This window comes from Seriola lalandi, unplaced genomic scaffold, assembly GCF_002814215.2.
Source record: "Seriola lalandi dorsalis isolate HSWRI2012SDOR001 ecotype SW California unplaced genomic scaffold, Sedor1 jcf7180002054797, whole genome shotgun sequence".
In the NCBI taxonomy this organism is placed as follows: domain Eukaryota; kingdom Metazoa; phylum Chordata; class Actinopteri; order Carangiformes; family Carangidae; genus Seriola; species Seriola lalandi.
Genome location: NW_019525350.1, coordinates 424779 through 442051, shown reverse-complemented (window position 1 = coordinate 442051; position 17273 = coordinate 424779). Strand labels below are relative to the sequence as shown.

General features: G+C 44.7%; 1 protein-coding gene across 3 annotated transcripts in view; it reads left to right on the top strand.

The window, feature by feature from the left end:
• Positions 1-16960, top strand: part of crocc2 (ciliary rootlet coiled-coil, rootletin family member 2) — a 31321-nt gene extending 14361 nt beyond the window's left edge. For 2 of the 3 annotated variants that reach the window (XM_023425982.2, XM_087179208.1), the window contains 27 exons: positions 255-351; positions 540-629; positions 728-859; positions 963-1162; positions 1644-1826; positions 2255-2399; positions 2506-2652; positions 2726-2956; positions 4916-5109; positions 5604-5731; positions 6104-6273; positions 6397-6576; positions 6864-6998; positions 7089-7232; positions 9285-9523; positions 9602-9761; positions 9856-10023; positions 11260-11644; positions 11745-11869; positions 12079-12199; positions 12290-12453; positions 12537-12977; positions 13689-13838; positions 13927-14127; positions 15098-15229; positions 15920-16099; positions 16248-16960. In XM_023425982.2, the coding sequence (XP_023281750.2) occupies positions 255-351; positions 540-629; positions 728-859; positions 963-1162; positions 1644-1826; positions 2255-2399; positions 2506-2652; positions 2726-2956; positions 4916-5109; positions 5604-5731; positions 6104-6273; positions 6397-6576; positions 6864-6998; positions 7089-7232; positions 9285-9523; positions 9602-9761; positions 9856-10023; positions 11260-11644; positions 11745-11869; positions 12079-12199; positions 12290-12453; positions 12537-12977; positions 13689-13838; positions 13927-14127; positions 15098-15229; positions 15920-16099; positions 16248-16328 (4723 nt within the window). In that variant the 3' untranslated portion in view covers positions 16329-16960. The remainder of the gene's footprint in view (positions 1-254; positions 352-539; positions 630-727; positions 860-962; positions 1163-1643; positions 1827-2254; positions 2400-2505; positions 2653-2725; positions 2957-4915; positions 5110-5603; positions 5732-6103; positions 6274-6396; positions 6577-6863; positions 6999-7088; positions 7233-9284; positions 9524-9601; positions 9762-9855; positions 10024-11259; positions 11645-11744; positions 11870-12078; positions 12200-12289; positions 12454-12536; positions 12978-13688; positions 13839-13926; positions 14128-15097; positions 15230-15919; positions 16100-16247) is intronic. The other variant, XM_087179209.1, reaches the window with a different exon arrangement.
• The last annotated feature ends 313 nt before the right edge of the window (positions 16961-17273 follow it).

Genomic DNA, 17273 nt, shown 5'->3' with positions numbered 1-17273 from the left:
GACTGCTGCTCTGATAAAGAAGATTCAAGTTTTTCTGTCCCATCTCCCGTGTGTCTCCTGAATGTCAGTGCCTTTGTATTCTGGATCTAAGATGCCTTTGATCTTATCACAAGTCATTGTTAATCTCCCATGCAGAGAACATGATAGTGTTGATGGTTTTTCAGAGGAGGAGCGCATGTTGTCTGTGTGTGTGTGTGTGTGTGTGTGTGTGATTTTGATCCCTGTACATTCACTTTACATGTTGGCGTAACTAGAATCCTGGAGCTGTCCGACACGGTGAAGCACCTCCGGAGCCAGAACAGTGAGAAGGATGCCAGCCTCAAGACCATGCAGATCAGTCTGGACAGGATGGTGGGACCCCAGGAATCAGAAGTGGGAGGTGGCAGATAGACGGGTGGTTAAGGGGGCTAAACTGGCTGTAGTCTGGACTTTAGGTTTGATAAACTCCATGACTTCCTTGTCTAGAGGGCTGCAGTCTGGGGAATGTCAGGCTTGCTCTATGTGTGCTGCTTATCTGACCTCAATGGTTTCCTGCCCAGGAGACGAGGAGAACAGAGGATAAAGCGGAGATGGAGGTCCTCCACGCAGAGATCCAAGCCCTCCAAAAGATTGTATGTCATGTTCACCAGGTCAGAAACGAAAAAACGAAGCACTAAGATGAAATATGCAGTTCGTCATTATTCAAGAAATCAATTCCTCTTCTTTTCCTACTCTAACTAATGTCTAGTTGGTTGGCGGAGAAGGTGATAGTAGCGGCTCTGAAAGTGTGTCCTCACCTCTCCGCGGTCGGTCTCCTCTGAGAAACACGACTCTGACGGCTGTGCAGAGCGCTCTCTCCAAGCACCAGAAACAAACACAAGTACGACAAACGTCTTCCCCCACTCTTTGCTTTCTCAAAATGATGCAATGATACATCATTCAGGTGTCGTAACCTATCGACCTATCTCACATACAAACCGCAGGATTTGCGCGCATGTCTGGATGCCGCTCTGGAGCAAGTGGACACGCTGCGTATTCACCTGCAGGAGAGGGACACCGAGAGGAGAGAGCTGGAGCAGAAGATCCAGGAAGCAGGGAGGGAAAATCAGGAGGCTAAAAAGGCCTTAGAGGAAAGCCTCAGACACGGCAACAGATGTTGCCGCTCACTGGAGCTCATCTCCAGGTACATCCTGATTATGTGGCTATTGTCCTTTTCCTGAATTGTGTCAGAGCTTCAAAACTGTAGATAAAAAGTGACTTTTGTACTTTTGCTTAGTTGTGTAATTCTCTTTCGAATTTTCTAGACTTTGTTTTGTTATTTGTGAAGTTGCCATTAGGCCGACGTGTTGTTTTTGGAAAAAAAAATGTAAGTGTTGTAATGATTACGTTAATGATGGCAAATATTATAGTTTGGTTTTATGTTTAATTAAGCATCATCATTATCAGAACGTATTTAAGTGTACTGAAACCTCTCCAAAAACAATGCTTGTATAACATTGTAGAACAGATGTTTGTTATGTTGATATTGGTTTTAGAAAAATCAAGTGTGTTGATAATGCTGATGTTAACGATCATTGTGCAACACTTGCCCTCAACATACTCTCTCTCTCTCTCTCTCTCTCTCTCTCTCTCTCTCTCTGCCTCTCTACCTCCATGCCTCTCAGTGAGAAGGCCAGCCTGGAGAAGCTGCTGTCAGGGCTGCAGCAGGAGGCGGACTCCCAGCGCGCCGAGCTGGAGGTACTGCGGGGCTCGTCGCTGGAGCTCCAGAGACAGCAGGACTTCTTAAGGCAGCAGAGGGAGGATCTGGAGATGCAGCTGGCACGCCAGCGCACAGAGGCCCAGAGAGGGTACAGCACGAGCACGAAAGAATGACCGTTGCACAATGCACATCCCGTCACTCGCGATTGTTTTCAAGCTCCGGTTTGTTTAGAGTTCAGATCAGTAACACATGTCATTCTCCAGATGACATTTGGATGAAAATGTAAATGATTTACATTGCATTACTGCACTCATGCAAGAGGGAAACTTTTCTTCTCTTTAGGGGGGGTTCTTTTGCTTAAAAAATTTGATTAGCTGAGAATTGGAGCAGGGCATGCTATATAACAAAAAAATTACTCCCTCAGTGTTGTGGCCTTTGGCACCAGAATTTCTACATCTTTCAAAGTGGAGATGGATTACTCTTAAGGGATTTTGTTCATACAAATAATGTGTGTGTGTGTGTGAGACAGAGAAACAGAGTGAGAGGATCATGTATTTGATTCATTTTGTGTTTCAGTGACAGGAGTCTGGAGGAGCTCGAAGGGAAGCACTCTTACCTGCGACGGGAGCTTGTGACAGTGAAGGAGAATCTGAGTCACATCACACTGCAGAAGGAAGTGTTGGAGGATGATAAGGCCAGCCTCGCTCTGGCTCTCAGCAAGGTAGACTTGACTGCTATGTCGGGCACCATGTCTGGTGTGCCTGATCTGGATTATTCTCCCTGAGGGTAGTTTGAAATCCTTCTAATATTTATGATGCACTCCACAGATGGAGTCCCAGAGTGCGGCACAGGAGTTAATCCTCACCAAACTGCAGAATCAAGAGGCTGCCCTGAAAGATTCTCTGGCCAAAATGGCTGCCCTCAGTGAAGGCTTAGCCAAAGACAAGGTGGAACTCAACCGTGTTCTGCTACAGGTCGGTAGGCGAGCATTGATTTTAGGCAAAAGTTGAACGGTACGTTAGCTGAACGTTTTGTTTCCCATTCCAGACAGAAGGTGAGAAGGCAGAGCTTGGTGAGCGTAGACGGGAAGCTGAAGCGGAGCGGGCAGCAGCCAGGGAGGAGACGGCACGGGTGCAGCAGGAGATGATGAATCTGCTCGCTGAGAAACAAGCCCTGGAGAGCTCCCACAGTCACTTGCAGATTCTCTGCCAGAAGCTCGAAGCAGAGCTGAGCCTGCTGCAGAAGGAGAACACTCAGGCCCTGGAGCAGCACTCCCAGGTCAGGCACCCCCAGCCATTCACACACTACAGCCTCCATCCTCCCAGCTCCCACCACCTGGGAGAGTCAGCGTTATTAATAGCTTTCAGCAGTTTTCACGGAGCTTGTTGTCACATTAAAATGTGTTGGAGATATCGACACATCTGCCGTGGGTTTTTTTTTTTTCTTTCAAATGGGATATGGAGAGCAGTTTTCTGTGTTTTATGAGTAACATGGGATATAACAAGCAAGGGATCTTCATGAACAAATGTGAACTGGAAAAGATAAATAGATAGGCATATAATCCATCCAGTGGGGTTTTGTGAATGAGCCAATAAATTAACACCTAAAGTATTTCCATTCTTCCCTCAGCAGATCCAGATCTCCTTGTTTCAAATCCCCTGAAGAATGAAAAGAATCCTCTCCTGTTTTATTTCCTGTTCTGAATGTGAAACCGGGACATTCGTGTTGAGCGCAGCGAGAATATAACAAACCTAAACAATTTGACAAATTCCATCCAAACATTTTTAGATAGCTTATCTGTAAAAATAAATCAGCCGTGTATAGAACAAGCCCTGGAGTGGCCTCCATTGCACTAAGCTCATGTGTCATCCCCTTATTGGGGCGCTGCTCACTTCCATAACATTGGTGTAATTCATCCACTTTGATATTTACCTAAGCGCATGATGTCTGAAAGACACATGTGCTAATATTTAGTTGGTATGAGTTCATTTTAGTTTGTCCAAAATCAAATTACTCTGATTGTTGCTTTTCAAACATTCTGTTGCAGTGAAACTTTAGAGGTTGCAGAGGCCCGTTATAGACTCAACCACTGTGTGATGGTGTGTCACTGACGGGCTTCAAAGACGCAGTATATCAGGGAAAATGCCAGGCCACTTTGAGTATATCTTTCCAGTTTCAGAACAGAGCTTCATCACTGTTTGATTCAAACCAGAAGACTAACTCATGAAAGAATAGACATCTTGGGATATATGCTAATTCCCTGTGTTGCTAATAGATGATAAGCTGACTTACCTTTGGATAGAGCCAGGCGTCCCAGTCTTTATGCTAAGCTAACTATGAGGCTCTAGCTCCATATTTAGCATCATTTTACAGACACAAAAGTAGTATTCATTTTCTCATTTATCTCTTGGAAATGAAAGCAAATAAACATATTTCCCAAAATATCAAAAAATATTCCTTTAAATGACATTGAAACCTGTTTTACTATGAGCTTTTTTTTTAGCTGTTTTCAAGATTGAATTACTGAGGTCATTGACATACAGTAATTTAAATGACGTGCAAATCTATCATGTTTTCATTTAAGTGTGATTTTCATAGTAACCTGCCTGTTGAATTCAGTGAATTTATAGAAAGAGGAATCCCATGAGAAGCCTGACCTCGGACCCTTCAGACATCAATCTGTTCTGGGAGTTTAATAAATGTTGAATAGAAGTTCCACACAAACTGCACATTTGCCCAAATCATTATTCATGTTGCTAGATATAGGTCCTGTGGTGTGTCATAATTATTTAAGTGGTAATTGGAAAAGCAATCATAACCCCACAAATCATTTTTGTTTTGCTTCAGGCCATGCATTTGTTATGGTCCTGCAGTTCGTATACACCGTCATGAATCACGTAAAGTTTGTTTAATTTATGCTTCATAACAGCAAAAGGAGAAGTATAGAGAGTTCAATATTAGTGCACCAAATGTGGCGGCATGAAATATAGAGGTTGGGCGGTTCATTCTCGATCCAACACACATACATATTCCCAAGCACAATGTAGTTCCTTTAGGCTGCTCCCACTCCCACTCATCAAAGATTCATTTCTCATAGTTCTGTTGTGTAAGTGTGTATGCTATATTTTAATTCACACAACGGTGCACTATTTAGTGCTTATCGCTGGTTGCTCGGAGGAAAAAGAATAAATTAATTGCTCGATGGCATTTTATTTATTTACGTGTGTCGGTCTCCAGGTCAACAAGCAGATGCAGACTGTGTCAGAGGAGCTGTGTGCGTGCAGGAAGGAGCTGGAGACGCAGACCACAGCCCTAAAGAGAGCTGCCCGTGACAGGGAGGAGCTGGCCAAGGACAAGGCGGCTCTGGATGTCAAGTTAAACTCCGCTGACCGAAAGGCCTGTGGTCTCACGCAGGAGCTGGTTGCACTTAGGTCTGAGTGTGTTTGTGTACGTGTGTGTGTGTGTGTGTATTTGTTTGTGCGGTCTGACCTCTCAAATCTCCGGGACCCAATTTCATATTTAAAACCAGTTTCCCCAGTTTGTTTTCTGCAGTTGCAATCAGCCCACGCTACAGTAAAATAGTTTCTGACTTCACTGGTCAGGGTTGGGTTCAGGCATGCATCAGTTATGGTTAGGGTTAGGTTAAGAGTGTATGGAATGAATGTAAGTCAGTCCAGTGTCCTCGAAAGCGTCATAAACAAGCCAGTGTGTGTTTGTTTAAGTCACACCAACTTTCAATGTGTATTTAAGGTCACTTTGACTTTTTAAGCAAATTTTACCTTCTAAAGCACAGCCAGTCTCATGTAACAGGAGTCTTTAAAGTAACATGGTTTTATTTGGAAACTATGCTCATGATGGATCATTGGATTTTATGACCTTCTACACCTAGTGGTTCAAAGGTCTTTTTTTCACCGCTGTGTTCCAGAGCGGAGAAGGAGTCCCTGGAGACGGCACTGTTTGAGAGCCAGGAGCTCGCCGCGTCTCTGGAGACTGAATACACCAGGACGGAGGGGGAGAGGCGCAGCTTGCTCCTGGCTAACGAGGCCTTGACGCGTGAGTAGTCCCTTTCCTCAGAGACCCCACTGTCCTCCATGCCAAGCCCCCTGGCCATGAAGCCTTTCCAACAGCCCACTAGAGATCCATATTTCAGCTGTGAGCTCTGCAACAGCTGGGCTGCAGGATCACTGGAGCTGTTTTCTCAGCTGACCAGGGTCCCACCACTCCACACAAACACATGGATCAGATAAGTGTTGTTAGGCTAGCATATTCCACATGAAGACATGGATGAGTATCCTCTATAAATAAAACTCCAAATAAAACTCCAAATAAAACGTTGCTGATCCTGGATCATCCTCCATGTGTAATAAGTGTCTCCATCGAACAGTGAGGTTTTGAATCGGGGAATGGGTTCGTTTTACTGTCCAGGTGATGCTGCTCGCATGCGTGTAGATGCTCAACACCAGTTTGCACAAGCTGTACAAGAGCGTGGTAATCTGGAGGAAAAGCTGGCGCAGGTGGAGAGGAATGCCCTGCTGACCCTGAACAACAGAGAGCAAATTCACAGAGAGCAGCTCGAAGCTGAACGCAGACAAAAGGTACAGCACGACTTACAGCGGTAGGTTGGCTCTGACGAAATCGTTTATGATACTTTAGTTTTACATTAATTAATCAGGTTTGTGTGTGTGTGTGTGTGTGCGCCTGTGTTTGGTGGTTGTTAGGAGCAGCAGTGTGCGGAGCTGACAGTTCAGCGGGAGCAGGCTGAGGAGCAGCTGCGTAGACAATGTGAGGAGCTGCGTGTGCACAGCCAGCAGGAGCTGCAGCAGGTGCAAGAGGAGCAGGCCAGGCTGCAGCAGGACTTCAACCGAAGCCTCCTGCAGGCTGAGAGTGAAAAGCAGCAGGTGTGTGGTGATCGTCATAGGTTTTTCATGGTTTTTTAGATTGTTTATGATCCTTCAAATGGTGAACTGTGTTTAACCCCATCATGTGAAGTTCTGTCATCATAGTTTCCCATCAAAAGCCATATGTCTTGCCAGTATCCTTATCCAAGACACGAAGTCCATTCCTTGTCCCTCAGTGGAAGTTAGAAGCATGATAGCTTCTGTACTGTATGTCCAAGTCCCCATGGCTAAACTAAACCTCTTCTTGTGAGCTAAATGACCCTGAGCTTGTCGTCTGTTGTACCCAGGCTTTGTCCCAGAAGGAGGCAGAGAAGGCTGCCCTCATGGAGAAGCTGACAGCCCTGCAGCAGGACTTGGTCACAGCAGACATGGAGCTGGAGCGCATGCAGAGGGAGGCACTTAGCAAACAGGAGCAGGATAAGGTAAAACATGACAGGGTAATATTTGCTCCGGTCCTTTGTCTTATATATAACTCCAGCCAGTTGATTTGTGTGCATCTGTTGTGTTTGCAGAACGCGATGGCTCTCCTTCAGTCTGAGCTGCGAGACTTACGGACTCAGTTTGAAGAGTCTTTGAACTCCAACGAGAACAGTAAGACGAGTCTAAGTGAGCAGGTCAGAGAGCTGAACCAACAGAGAGAACATGCACAGCAGGAGGTGAGATCATTCAACATGCTTGTCATTGTGCGTGTCTGTTCAGTGGCACCAGTTTAAACGACTTATGCGAGATCGATCTTTAGTGAATGTTAGGATCTCGATTTGGGCAGAGAATCATAAAGAATGTCACAAGATGAGATGAGCAGATTTCTTTTTTTACAGTAGGATCACTGACATGGATAGGAAAGTACAGGCTTGTTTGGATTACCTGAGGCCTCTGTTGCTCTTGCCGGTGCCACAGAGCTTTATTAGCATCAGGGGACCATCAGGTGCAGTCTGCAGGGCCGAATCCTACAAGGAGAGGTGGCATCCACTCTTGAGACTCTTGCTCAACTCTCGCTTTCTCTGTCTTTTTCTTGTCAAGTCCACTCGAGAAAGATTTAGTTCAGCTGACCTTAATATAAACATAAAAGTGCAATTAGGCTATAACTTTGGCCCAGTGACATACCTCTCTGAGCCAAATGAGAGCCATAAATCTCAACTCTTGGGGTTGCCTGAGGTCGGGATTCCAGGCACAGGGTCGCCAGGCGTTTTAGTGAATTAACAAGCTCACAGTCACCTCATTAAGATGTAACTGCGGAGTTGTAAGGGCCTCACCATGCCTTGATTTAAAAGCCTGGTTTTCCAGGAAAAGTGGATTGTTTATCTGTGTGGAAGTTTTTGGTTTCAATAAAAAAAAAGCAAAAAAAAAAAAAAAATGAGGATCATCCTGTCTTCACTCTGTCTCCTTAGTCTTGTCAAAGTATAGTGGATGAGGCTGTGCGGAGCCAGAGCAGAAGAGTTTTTAGGTTTTTGGACAGCCCTCCCTAGTACCGTATATCAAGCCAGGCTTCAGCGACACTGTCATATTTGGCTGCCACCCCCCTGCTCATTTCCTACTCTGATTATTTTCACTAATCCTATCTTAGGATTCTCATGTCAGATAGTGACAGAGCAAGAGTGCGAGTGTGTGACAGAGTTAGAGAGAGCAAGAAAGAGGGAAGAAATCAAGGGGAAGAAAGGGAGAAGCAGAGGGGGAGGATACGGTCCCTGGTACCATAATATGAAATCAAAGTTTGAGTTAACCCCTTGTGTAAATAAGCCAGTGGGGGAGTGTTTATTTTCTCCCTTGCAGCAGCGAGAGGCTGGCTCCACTGGGACTGCAGGTCCCCCTCTCCCATCCATATAACACAACACTGCTGCCCTCATATTCTCGGCCCTTCTCCCTCGCTCCCCACCCAAAAAAATCTGATAAAATAAAGTATAATTGGCCGGATCAGCACTGGCTTGTTTTTTCTCACATTGGAGTTTATGAGAAAGAACCATCCTGTGTGGCCTCTGAACATAACACTCCTCCTTTCTCCTCATCCTAGTCCTCATCCTCCCTCCTCCACCCCGTCTCCGCCTCTTTCCTCCCCACCTCGGGGGGGGTGGGGGTGCTGTTTATCATGTTCGCTCTCTGTAGATTCTTTACACTGTGAGCCACAGTGAGGAGATGGGAAGAGACAGCACCTGGCTACGGGCCCAACTGGCTCTTATCCATGCCCAGATAAGCTCTGTCCTCCCTGTTTCTCTCGCTGCACACATGTTGCCGTAAAGCAGAATATAGGTCATATAGTATCTTGAGACTGTGCATATAGCACTTAGAATAGGAGATGCTGAGGATTAGCTTTCAAACAAAAGAAGCTCTAATGCAGTATCTGATCCAAAATCAGTTTTGCAGTATGCTGCAAAGGATTTTTCCTATTCAGTCCTGATTATTATACACATGTGTTTGAGCTTTTTGATGTATTGTACGTAACAGCTTGATAGAAGTTTTGTTTGCGTTGGATGTTTTTATTGGATTTATATTGAAAACAGAGAGGTTTTTAAAAGCAGTAAGTCCCTAAAAACTGTTTCATCAAATAAATTCAGGATTAAGTTGACAACCAATCAAGAAACCAGGAACAACAAGAAAGAAACTATAGTATTTCTATATGGGCGTTATCTGTTATTCTCATCAATAAGGTAATAATAATAATAATTATCATTATTATAATAATGCCTTTCATTCTCCCTAATCTACACATGAAGTTAGAAGGCCTTCGCTGGCAGCTGCAGCAAGCTGAAGATGGACTTGTTAAAGGTCGAAAGGAGCTGATCGAGGCTCACAGAGAGCTTCAGGAGTGTGCACAGGAGCGGGACAAGCAACGAAAAGAAGCCCTGGACCTGAGGAGGCTCTTGGGCGATGAGACCAGAGAGAAAGAGGCAATCCAAGCCTCTAACCAGGAGCTGAGAGCTTTCATCAAGAGAGCGGAGAGTGACAACAGCAGGTGAATTGCTGTCCCACAGAACTGCAGATTTCCCGTGAATATTTTCTTTCTCGTTAATCGTAAACATTTCTTGACTAGCTTGAGACGAGCTGTGGAGGAGAGGGAGCAGAAAGTGGCCGTCTTAGAGGAACGTAGGAGCGCCGTTGACCAAGAGGCAACCGCTTTACGGAGCAGTATGAGAGAGCTGGAGAAGTCTCGCCTGCAGGCGCGCAGAGAGCTGCAGGAGCTGCGCAGACAGGTGAAGGATTATTGAGGTCACTGCTTTCCATCTGATTTTATTTAAAATGAAGGATTACTTTAAAAACAGTTTTGTGCCCCGTTAACACGAGCAGGTAAAGATCCTGGAAGGCGAGAACGGCCGGCAGAAACAGGAGCTGCGAGAGCTGCAGGCTCGGGTATGTCAGGAGGAACAGAAGGAGGAGGAGGCGCGTCGCGAGGCTTTTACCCTCAAACAGAGAGTGCTGGAGTGTGAGGCTGGCAGAGACGCAGCGCTCAATGAGGTAGAAGGCTACCGGCAATTAGTCTGTGAACAACATGCCAGAGCAACTACTCTACCTTTGCATACATGCATGAAGAATACCTGCCATACTCATGCAGAGACAGAGCACATGAACATAATTATTATATTCTCCTGTAACAGTGATGGGAAATCTACATTTTACTTTGAAATGTTTTGTGAATATAAGTGAACAACAGTAAATTAAAGAAACTCACTAACTTTGTTTAATTCTCAGAACATTCAGACATGAAAACAGTAAAAATGTGTCTTTTGATAAACAGTGCAGCAAAATGTTTGGTATTGTATAAAGAAGGGTTTTTAACCTCTTCTGTCCGTAACCCCAATTTTTAGGGGTCCCCAAATTCTCATGACCCCAGTCAGTTAGAGTGTCTTTGAGTTGTCAAGTGAATGAATGGAATATTTTCCTTTTCTGTCTCCGAGAGCACAGAGAGAGCAGCTCTAAATGCACATTATTATGATATATTTGAAGCCCGTTTAATGCCTCCATTTTTAAACTAAATCCAACAAATCTCAATGCACCAGACTTTGACGTGTCCTGTGACCTTGTCTACATATCAAGCGCCGAGCCCTGAGGCTGAGAAGCTCCGCCGTAAAGAGATAAAGACGATCAAAATTCCGATGTATATTGTTGTTTTAATTTTATGCCTCAGTCATAATTATTGTATCTCTAAACTTATCTCCTTATCTCTTCCTTGTGATACAGTTTAGAAAATATTTCAGTGAACTCGACGAGCTTATCATCTCAAAGCACATTGACTCATTACAGAAACCACTTTCCTTATTATTTACGCTGTTATGTGTCGGACATAAGATAACACTCATGGTATGTTTCTTACATTACAGAGCTGTTAATCAGTCATGTAGTTAGAACTACAGTATGTTCAGCCACCCGTCCATATTCGTGCAACCGTAACATCATTTTGACTTGATGGAAACCACACACAAAAGAATTAAAGCAAGTGAATTATATTTTTACATTTATAAAAAAACTACAAAAGAAATTAAAAGGTTTAATGTAGAAAAAAATTCAAGGTTTGATCTGACAACTGTGTCCATTTGTGTCATCAATTTGTAAAAGATTATAAACCTTCTCAAAGCACCTCTGTTACGACATCATATTTATGGTATAATCCACAGTTTCTGATAAATGTAGACATGACTTGTAGAGAAAATCAGGTTTGCCTTGTGACAGCTCTGCGTGCTTGTGCTTGTGCAGGTCGCAGGTCTGCAGCGTTGTTTGGTGGAAATTGAGACAGTGGAGCAGCAGAGCCGGGAGCTGCTGCAGGAAAGAGAGGGTTATCATCAGCAGAGTGACCAGTGGCACAGAGAAAGCTCTGCCCAGCTGGAGGAAGCACTAGAGGACGCCAAGGTCCAGGTTAAGGAACTCTCCGTTCAGGTGGGCCTCGCTGAAAGTAAGGTTCGGGACCTGGAGGAGCAGCTGGGCTCGGGTGACGCCAAACGCAAAGACCTGGAGCTGAAGCTGGCGGGGTTGTATTCAGCTCTGCGTCGCACTGTTGGCATCGGCCGTGCGAGGCTTTCAAGCAAACCTGCGTCACGTAGACAATCTCCCTCTCCTTGGAGAACCCATCTGCAAGTCAGAGGTATGCTTATACATTTTTGAAATAAGGTGTCGTGAAGCCATTTTTTTTTTTTTACTGTAAGCAAATGCATTAATGAGTGTGGTCTCTCTTTTTCTTTTAGGGGGAGAGAATGTGACAGAAGCATTGGTGTTGTCTCGTGGTGAAGATGTGGAGCTGGACATAGACACGGTGCAAACAGCCCTGCAGGAATTCCAGCATGAACTCAGAGAAGCACAAAGAGACAGGGTACATTTGAACTTAATAACTGTATAAGTGAATATAGACTCAAACCACACACTCTGAGTGAATGGGATTGTTGACATAAAGTTTTGCTTTTCAGGGAAAACCAGCTCAGTCAGTTCAACAGTCTGAAAATTCGCTTGTTAAATGTTTAGTGTTTATGTTTTAGCAGACTGTTTGGCACTTTATTAATTTCATAAACATGTATTCTTCAGGATGAAGCCAAGGCTCAGGTGGTCAGTCTAGGTCAGCAGGTGACAGAGCTCAAAGGCAGCCAGGATGAGTCGTCCACTCAGCTGCTACAACTGCAGAAGTCCTTGAAGCAATCAGAGCAGGGTAAGAAAACCAGTGGATCCTGTAGGGAAACAGTAAATATCACTTATTAACTCTGTCAGGACACATTGCATATTGAACATGTTTTTACAGGAAAAAGAGAGATGGCAGAAAAGTTGCACAAGGCGCATACATCCCTGTCCTTGCAGGAGGAAGTAGCATGTCGCACGGAGCGGGAGAAGAGAAGTTTTGAGGAGGAGGTAACTCAACTCAGGAGTTGTCTGCAAGCTGCCGAGGTTGAGTCCAGGGCACTGCAAGTATGTAAAAATAAGTCTTGACTAAAATAGCAAACGCCATCTTGAAATGGAAACTGATAAAATCCCAATCAATTCCTCTACAGGACAAGTTGGAGCTCTTGCGGGGCTTAGAATCTCGTGCGAATGCAGAGCAACGGAAGCTGAAGGAGTCTCTGGAGGCCGCAGAGAATAGAGTTAACCGCCTGGAGCTGTCTCAGCGCACCCTTGAGGGCGAGCTACAGCGGGCCCAGCTCAGGGCGGCTGAGCTGGATGCAGAGGTGGGGGCGCTGCAGGAGAGACTGACAGACGTGAGGAGGAAGCTGGGTGAGAGCGAGGACCGGTGCGCAGCTCTGACGGTCGGTGAGGAGAGGCTGACCGCATCTCTGGCTCGAGCTGAGCAGCACGAGAGTCAGCTGAGAGAGCAGATCCACAAACTGTCAAACTCTCTCAGTGACAACAGGACCAGCAGTGGAGCCCTGCAGGAGCAGATAACACAGCTGCAGAGGGCTCTGACTGCCAGCGAGCAGGACCGACGGCTGCTGCAGGTACATCCATCACCTGATTACACTCACTGCTGAACAAAGTAAAATGCTGTAAGTGGAACATACAGGAACAGGTTTTTGGGCAGACATCCATTTGAGGACAGACATTTCTCCATTTCTGTTACATAAAATAAATCATCTGCACTGTGTATTTTACATTTTTAAGCCTTTCTCCTCTCTCAATGTGATTGTGGATATTTGAAAAAAATAAAATAAAAAATGTTTGATGAAACTTCAAAATAAGACGAATAGCCGTGCTTCCATTGCCATGCTTTGATTTACAGTGGGGCTATGTAACCTTCTCAGCTCCAGACTGAGCATTTTTATTTACATTTGCTGCTGTGGTTTTCCTGAAGGACCTCAAAGACCGAGCAATAAAATGCTCAGGCAAGCTCATTAATTCTTCCAAGAGCTTCTCAGGAGAGCTTTCCGGTCTTAGTTTGGAACTGGACTTTAAAGATACTGAACAAACAAAAACATGACATGCTTATTGTAAATCTCCTGATTTGCTCAAAAGCTGTTGGCTCGCTGCAGTAAAAAGCGAGAGGAAAATCCAGAGTCTTTCCTGCAGCTTTCAACAGTATGTCAAGAACTGTAAAAGGGAGAATAGAGCGGAAGGTGAGAAGTGGAAGGTCAGCGTAAGTGCAAAAATGATGTTTTGATGAAACTGTGTGGCTCACTGTGTCGTGTATTTCAACATGTGTGTGCCCATAGGAACGTCTGGATAAAACACGAGACACCCTCTCAGAGAGTAAACGGCTGAACCACGCACTAACAGAGCGGATTCAAAACCTTGAAAGAGCCCGGGAGGACTCGGAGCTAAAATATTCTGAGCTGGAGAAACACAACAGGACGCTGGGGGAGGTGAGTGTCATCAAGGTAAAGGTGTAAGTGAAGGTGTAAAAACTGAGGCTCACTATTTTGATGTATGGATGATCAACCAATGTCCCAGAGCCTGAAACAGCGGCAGAAGGCTGAAGTGCAGGCCCAGGGCAGCTCCCAGCAGCTGCAGAGAGAGAAGGAGGAACTCCAGGACAAGGTCACAGAGCTCCAGAGCTGCCTGCAGAAACTCCAAAGTGAGAGAGCAGAGATGGAGAGAGTGCTGACACGCCTCGGTAAAGACAAGTCAGCACTCAGAAGGACACTGGAGAAGGTGAGCTCTCCTCTCTGAATGGCTCAAAATGATCTCCTTGCAGTCAGTCATATTGGAATATTAATGTTCTTAGGTATTAGTGACACTGACTTATCTTAAAAAATAAACTTTTTCTGTGCATGTGTGCACTTTACAAGATATTCATCGAAAGATAACTGCAGCAATTTAGTATCACACCTCCATAAAGTTGGAGGACTTGGAGCTCAAGATATTCCGACACTTCTTGTCCCTAAAAAATAGATCAAGCCCCAAAAAACTGTGGATCCTACAGTCCCCACAATGCAACATTATAGTTGCTATCATTTGACCCACCTGAGATTTTCCAATATCTTCAAGCAAAAGTTTCAAATGAAGCACGGACTCAGCCACAGGGTCAAAAGCTGTTTCGTAAAGGCATTATCCCCCCCTTTTTTTAATGTGGACCCCAATACATTAGACATACATTAGACTTTTGGTCAGTCAGTCAGAGTCCTGCTGCTGAATATGAGGTAAAAGATCTGAAATATACGAGGGAGCCAAACCACAAATGGCTTTAAATGCAATTAAAGTCATCTTAAAGTCAATTCTACAACGGCTGGAAGCCGTTGTGCGTAAAGAGGCCAGGACTGAAGTAATGCGTTTAGTGTTGGTCAGAAGCCTTGCTGCCACATTCTGGACCCAGTGAACACATGCAGCTGCCGAAGCATAAAGACACAGAAATGGGCAGTTACATGAATCCAGGGGAGATTATTTGAATACTTTATTGTTTTATTATGCTGTAGTTTAGTAATATTATTTTCTTCAATTTTCTTCACATACATCTTTGACGCTCATTGTACAAAGTGATCCTAAAGTGATGGAAACATGTAGGCGGACTGTGAGAACTGAGGAGAGTCTGCGCTCGCCTTCTGCTACACGCATTACAGGGAAGCACACGAGTGCAGAGCAATTGTGGTGAAGTTATGTCACCCCCCCCTTGTGCTGTTCTCAGGTGGAGATGGAGAGGCTGAGGAGGGAGGAGGAGGCGGCGTCAGCAGCCGGAGAGAATGAGCGGCTGGGGCAGACGATCCGCAGCCTGGAGCAGGAGCTGGATGAAAAGCTGGAGGAGGTGCAGACTCTGCAGGTGAGAGGTCGTGGGATCATGGCAGATGTAACATGCACGGTATATGAACAATTTGTGCTTGCTATCACTAATGAAATACTTAAATATTGATAACTAATACAGAACTCTTTGCCAAAACGATGCCAGTCAAGCAATATCCTGAGAGCGTCGGTGTCAAACTACGACATATTTTTGACATTTAGCAGATAGGAAACTGAGAGTTACTGCACCGTCACATTAGACATCCCATGATTGACAGGTGACATTTCCATAAAGGCATATTTTTTATCTAGTATTTACATATTTTTACATTTACATGTCTTTCAATTTCATCATCTGACTAAGCAACAAACAAAACTCTTACTGGAGCTCACGTATATTTTAAGAATATTAAAATGTGTTTGTGTGAATCTGACTCCATTGAAGATTCTTGTCAGTAGCTGCATAAAAAGCCAGATATCCCTCAAAGGGAAACTGCTACTGTTACAATCTACGTTAAGTTTACACCTATCCAAAAAACCTGCCTTCCACTGACACGTGGTTTCCAGTTGGCCAACTTGCCCCGGTTCGAACCTGCGGGGTCAGGGTCATGACCCTGGTAACCCCAGGCTCAGAGAACCTCTGTGCCCTCCATCTGTTCAATCACTGATTATAGCTGCAATAAAAAAAATAAAAAAAACTTTCTCAAACTCTATTTTCAACTGTCCTCAGGCCCAAATCTCTCAGCTGGAGCACGCTCATGCACAGCGCCTCCTGGAGGTCACAGCCCGCCATCACCAGGAGCTGGATTTGGAGACGGATCGTCTGAGAGGCAGTCAGCTCCAAGTAGAGCGGGCCTTGGAGACCAGGGAGAAAGCTCATCGCCAGAGGGTCAAATGCCTGGAGGAACAGGTATTTCTACTTCTAAGTGTCGACAATCTGTTGGGGAGGTTGTCTTCTTCTTCTTTTTCTTCTCGTGTCACGGGTTTATGTCGATGTTTTTGTGTTTCTCTACCTAACTGCCCCTTTTTCTTTTTTCTTTTTTTTTTGTTTACAAAAGGTGCTGACTCTCAAAGAGCAGCTGGATCAGGAGACAAGAGGACGGCATGCCTGTTTCAGTCAGATACAGCCCGGTGTGTAGGCAGAGAGCCTGCAGCGAAGTATGTAGCACCTCCGGGCTCCTCATTCACTGTTCCTCTGGCAGCTTCCCAACAACGTTATGTTACAAGTCTACGTCCACATTTGGAAAGCCCACACACACAAACACACTCCCAAGGCGTTTACTCCCACCCATGCACATGTGCACACCGGATTACATTAATCTGCAGGAAAACTCAACAACAACAAACAATGAGTGTTTTGTTTATAAGTGGACTGGATGTGCCAAATTGTTTTAAGGATTTCCTCTGGCTCGCCACAGTTGGCGTTTCTAAGTCTGTTTATGCTGTGTCATTTTATTTTTTTTTTTAGGAAACAATGTGATGAAAGGTTTCCTCGGTCGGAGCTTTATTCTTCTCTCATTCGTCGTACTGATCATGCACCAACTTTATATGTCACGATCACTGTTTGTGTAGCCTAATGAGAATATATGTCCAAATATTTACAATAATTGTTTGCAGATTTCAATTGATTTTTCCTGGTGCTGTGCTTATTAGTGTTTAAGGCTTCACGAAGGTTTTACAGCGTAACACATTTATTTTATTATGTATTGCATTTCACTTAATCTTGTGTGGAAAAGTTGTGGTTGTTTTTAATAAACTGCGTGTATCAGCGCACAGTTGTAAGATTCTAGTTTTTCAAAAGAGGTTGAGATGTGATCATCGGTGATGTTTATTCTGCTTGGCCACACAACTTTGTTATGGAAAAAAAGTTTTGTGTGAACTTTGCGACGGACAGCACTGCCCCTTCATGGCATGTGAGTTCTAGGGTTTGGTTCGCACCATTAAAAGCCTTTGTGGATTTAGTGTTGTGGGTGAGAGAATGACCTTTGCTCTCTATCTCCAGCGCTGTCTTCAGTGTTTTCTCTTTCTTTCTTTCTCTCTCTCTTTCTTTCTTTCTTTCTTTCTGCAGACTCCAAGTCTGTGGG